Source organism: Phalaenopsis equestris, unplaced genomic scaffold, assembly GCF_001263595.1.
Source record: "Phalaenopsis equestris unplaced genomic scaffold, ASM126359v1 Scaffold001073, whole genome shotgun sequence".
NCBI classification, from domain to species: Eukaryota; Viridiplantae; Streptophyta; class Magnoliopsida; order Asparagales; family Orchidaceae; genus Phalaenopsis; species Phalaenopsis equestris.
The window spans coordinates 64,347-68,688 of record NW_018165512.1 but is presented as its reverse complement, the minus strand read 5'-3'; the positions used below and the strand labels follow the sequence as shown (position 1 = coordinate 68,688).

General features: G+C 38.9%; 1 protein-coding gene across 1 annotated transcript; it reads left to right on the top strand.

Annotated features, from left to right (window-relative positions):
- The first annotated feature begins 243 nt into the window (after positions 1 to 243).
- Positions 244 to 3,537, top strand: LOC110032968. The gene is made up of 3 exons (XM_020736776.1): positions 244 to 654; positions 714 to 1,049; positions 2,995 to 3,537. Exons 1-3 carry the CDS (start codon positions 244 to 246, stop codon positions 3,535 to 3,537), a joined length of 1,290 nt encoding a protein of 429 aa, XP_020592435.1.
- The last annotated feature ends 805 nt before the right edge of the window (positions 3,538 to 4,342 follow it).

The following is a 4,342-nucleotide window of genomic DNA, read 5'->3' as shown; positions in this document are numbered from 1 at the left end:
TTCAATGATTTTCTCTCTGAGGCTGAGTTGTTTGATTTGGGGTACCAAGGGCCAGACTTCACTTGGAGAAGAGGTGCCATGTGGGAGAGGCTGGATAGAATGATGGGTAACTCTAAATGGGTTCAAACCTTCCCTTGCACTATCATTACTCATTTGGCTATGGAAGGTTCTGACCATAGACCACTGTTATGTACTATCTAGAATGCTGAAAAGCCAAATAAAGCTCCTTTCAAATTCCAAAACATGTGGACTCTTCATCCTCAATTTGTTGAAGAAGTTTATAAGGTTTGGAGGGCTGAAGGGAACTCCAATCCCTGGTTAAAGCTATGGATTCTTCAGAAGAAAGTGGCTGCTCATCTAAAGAAGTGGAATTGGGAAACATTTGGCAATATTAATGATAACTTGACCACTGCCCAAAGTAATGTTATCAGAATGGAAAAGAATTTTCAAATGGGATTGAATTCTGAAGCTGACCTGCACAAAGTCAGTGAAGAACTGTTAATGCAAACCAATTATACTGAATGTTTTCTGAAACAAAAAGCTGTAGTCACCAGATTTATTGAAGGAGACAAAAACACAAGCTATTATCATGCTTGTACTAATTTCATAAGGAAGAATAACATGATCTTTTCCATACATGATTCTAATGGTAAGGTAGTAACTGATGCTGAGAACATTGCCATTGATGCTATTAATTATTTTCAAAATATAAGAGAGCTCCTATCAAGGTGGAACTTTTCTCTGAGCGCATTGATTATGTTCAAAGCTTGGACCTTACTCAGATTCCTATGGAAGGGGAAATTAAAGCTGCATTGGACTTTATTGATGACAATAAGGTGGCTGGCCCTGATGGCTTTACCGCCAAATTCTATAAGACTACTTGGAATATCATCAGTGGGGAGGTTGTTGATGTTGTGCAAAGCTTCATTAAAGGTATGGATTTCATTTCTTCCACTATAACCTTGATTCTAAAAACTTCTAGCTGGATTGGGTGGGGAGACTTCAGACCTATCAGTCTAACAAACGTCTTGTCTAAAGTTATTAGCAAGGTTATTAACAATAGGCTCCAACCTCACCTCCAACAACTTATCTGTAATAACCAGGTAGCATTTGTGAAAGGGAGACAAATCTCTGATAATATTCTCTTGGCACAGGAGTTGTTGCTAGACCTTCGCAAAAAATGTAGAGGCAGCAATCTCATTCTGAAATTAGATATCCAGAAAGCTTATGATACTATCAATTGGAATTTTATCTTGGACACTTTAAATGTTAGGGGTTTCTTTGGGGCCTTTATAAATTTGGTAAGGAGGTGGCTTTGTGTTAACAATCACTCTATCTTAATCAATGGTAAAAGCCAAGGTTTCTTCACTGCCTCTAGGGGAATTAAACAAGGAGTTCCATTGTCTCCTACTATCTTCATTCTTGCTATGGATTATCTTTCTAGGCTTCTAAATCAAATGTTTTCCTCTTCTCCTTGCTTAACTTATCAACATAAATCCAACATTGGGGTGAGTCATCTGTCTTATGCTGATGATATTATCATTTTCTCCAAGGCTACCAAGACTGCTGTGAAGGCTCTTTACCAAGGACTTGCACACTTCCAAGTCACCTCTAGTATGCATCTTAATAAACCAAAATGTCATTTCTTTACTAGCTCAAACACTCTTCCACAGATTAAGCAATGGATTGCTCAGCACACTGGTTTCAACAAAGCTTCTCTACCAGTCAACTATCTTGGTGTCCAATTGACTAAAGGGAGAACCAAGCAAACTCAATTCAATGGGGTTATTGACCAAATTCAAAAACAGCTGCAATGCTGTACTAATTACTTCCTCTCTAATGGAGGTAGAATCACCCTCCTTAAAAGTATCGTAACTTCCATTCCATCTTATGCTCTTCAAATGTTTACCATGAAGAAAGGAACTCAGATAAGGCTGGACATAATTTTCAACAAATTTCTGTGTGCTGGACAGAAAAAATAATTCCATTGGTTAGCTTGGAATAAACTATGTAAACACTTAAGTGCTAGAGGTTTAGGCTTTAAAGATTTTCAGCAACTCAGCATCATCAACCTATGTAAACTATGGATAAAGTTTAGAGCACAAGACAGTCTTTGGGCTATGTTTATGAAGGGAAAGTATTGTAGGACAGTTCATCCTACTATGGCTCAGAAGAAGGTGGGTGATTTCAGGCTGTGGACTAAGCTTTTGGAGATTAGAAATAAAGCTTAGGATCTATTTATCTGGGAGCTTGGTGAAGGCCAAGTTAATTTTTGGCTGGATAATTAGGCGTGGAATGGGGTGAGACTACACACCTCCAATCCAAACTCAATGACAAAAGTGAAGGAATTCTGGATTGATAATCATTGGAACTGCAATTTTTTGGCTGCCATCCTAACTAAAAAGCAAATACATTAGGTTACAAAAACAAAAATCAATCCTGGGCAGAAAGATAAACTCATAACTAGAGAGGCATCCTCACAAAAAATGTCTGCCTTTATCTTCCAACAGTTATATCTATTTGAATGATGAATGACAACCTGTCAAGTGGGGTAAATTGATTTGGGGGAAGTGGTTAACACCTTCCATCTCCTTTTTCTGTTGGAGGCTATGAAAATCCTTACTTCCTACTGATGACATTTTGAAGATGAAAGGTCTTAAGGGACCCTCTTGCTGTCATCTGTGCGATAAAGCTGAAGAAAGTCTGGATCATTTGTTCTTCTCTTGTAGTTTCTCCCAAAGGGTTTGGTCTGATATACTAAAACAACTTAATATTGACACTTTGAAAGGCAGCTAACAATACTTTTTGGGGTGTTGGGTGGAATGGTTAGATGTCAAATTAATAATCATTCCTTGTGTTGTTGCCTGGTTCCTTTGGATGTGCAGGAACCAGTTTAAATATGAAAACAACAAACCTAAGGAGATGGATGTGGTTCTGAATTGTACTTATTTGCAAAAGATAATAAAATTTTAGATTTTTCCCAATATTTTCCAGAATTGGGTGCCCAGTGTGCAGAAGCTAAAAGTGCCTACTTTAGTTCTCTGGAACCCACCTCCTAAAGGGTGGATGAAAGCCAATATAGATGGAAGCTTTTGTAAGGATGCTGCTGGTGTGAGAGGAATCTTTAGGAACTCTCTGGGGAAGTGCATGTTATACTTTTCCTCTCCAACTTGGGAAATTGATGCACTAGAAACTGAAATAATTGCTATTTATTGGGCTATCTACCTTGCCAAGCAATGCAACATCATAAAATTGGTAGTTGAGTCAGATTCTCTCAGCTGTATTAGAATACTGAATCAGGAAGAAGCTGCTCCATGGAATGTTGCTAGTTGGACTACTAAGATGAAGAGAATGTTGATCAATGTTGAAGTGATTTTTCAGCATATCTTAAGGGAAGGTAACACTCCTGCACATAGTTTGGCAGCTAGGGGGAAGGATAATGAAGAGATTGTTGTAGGGACTATACCTTCCACTCAGCTTGAAATCCTTCTTCATGGGGATAGTTTATCCATTCCTTATATTAATTGTAGGGATTGATTTTTTACATTCACACTAGGTCTGCTATTGTGTCAATCATAGATATTTCCCACACTTTTTGTATACTTCATTATATGATCTAAGTTAGATAGATGGGAAGGGTTTGGTTCGAGTGATCTTCTTACTCATTTTGTAATCCAACTTTCACATTAACATGTAAGGAGCTATAGCTTATCTTTTTTCCTTTAAATATATATATATATACAGGATGTTTGGCGGCTGGGTTTGGTGGTCCTTTGCTAGGATTTTGTAAGGATGAAGAGTGGTGGCTGCTGGCGACTGTGGTTCTCTGAGGTGTTGTTTTGTGCTGGTTACCTCTCTGTTGTCTCCTTTGGTGGTGGTGGAGGGCTTCCTGTGGCTATTTTTTATTTTACTGTTCCATTGAGTTTTTCTCTGCTGCTCCCTTGCTGTGGCTCCCCACTACGACAGGTGGACTGGCTTTTGTTTACCTAGGTTCTCTGGTGGCTGGCTTCCACTTTTTGGTCTTTGTGTTTGTTTTGTCTCTGCTGCTAGGTGGGATTCTTGCTGTCCCATTTAGTGCTTCTGACTGTTGTGTAGAACTTTACTGTTTCATTGAGGGTTTTCTCTCTGGATCTTGGTCCCCTGACTTTGTTTTGTATTGTATCTGTCTTAATGGAGTTCAGCCCCATTAATGTGGATGTTAATGCATAGTGGACCCAAGCCACTTATGCTGGTGTTATTGGTAGAGGGCAAGACTTGCCCAATAACTTTGACCATCTGGTTTTCCCCCAAGCCTTGCATGATGCAGCAGTTGGAAAGACCTCCTGCCCATATAATGCAAAGT

Bases quoted from the DNA above. Each gene is read 5' to 3' on its own strand.
- LOC110032968 (XM_020736776.1), top strand. From the start codon at position 244: ATGTGGACTCTTCATCCTCAATTTGTTGAAGAAGTTTATAAGGTTTGG. The intron at 655-713 runs GTAGTAACTGAT...TCAAAATATAAG, and splicing joins TACATGATTCTAATGGTAAG to AGAGCTCCTATCAAGGTGGA. The intron at 1,050-2,994 runs GTTATTAACAAT...AATATTTTCCAG, and splicing joins TGTCTAAAGTTATTAGCAAG to AATTGGGTGCCCAGTGTGCA.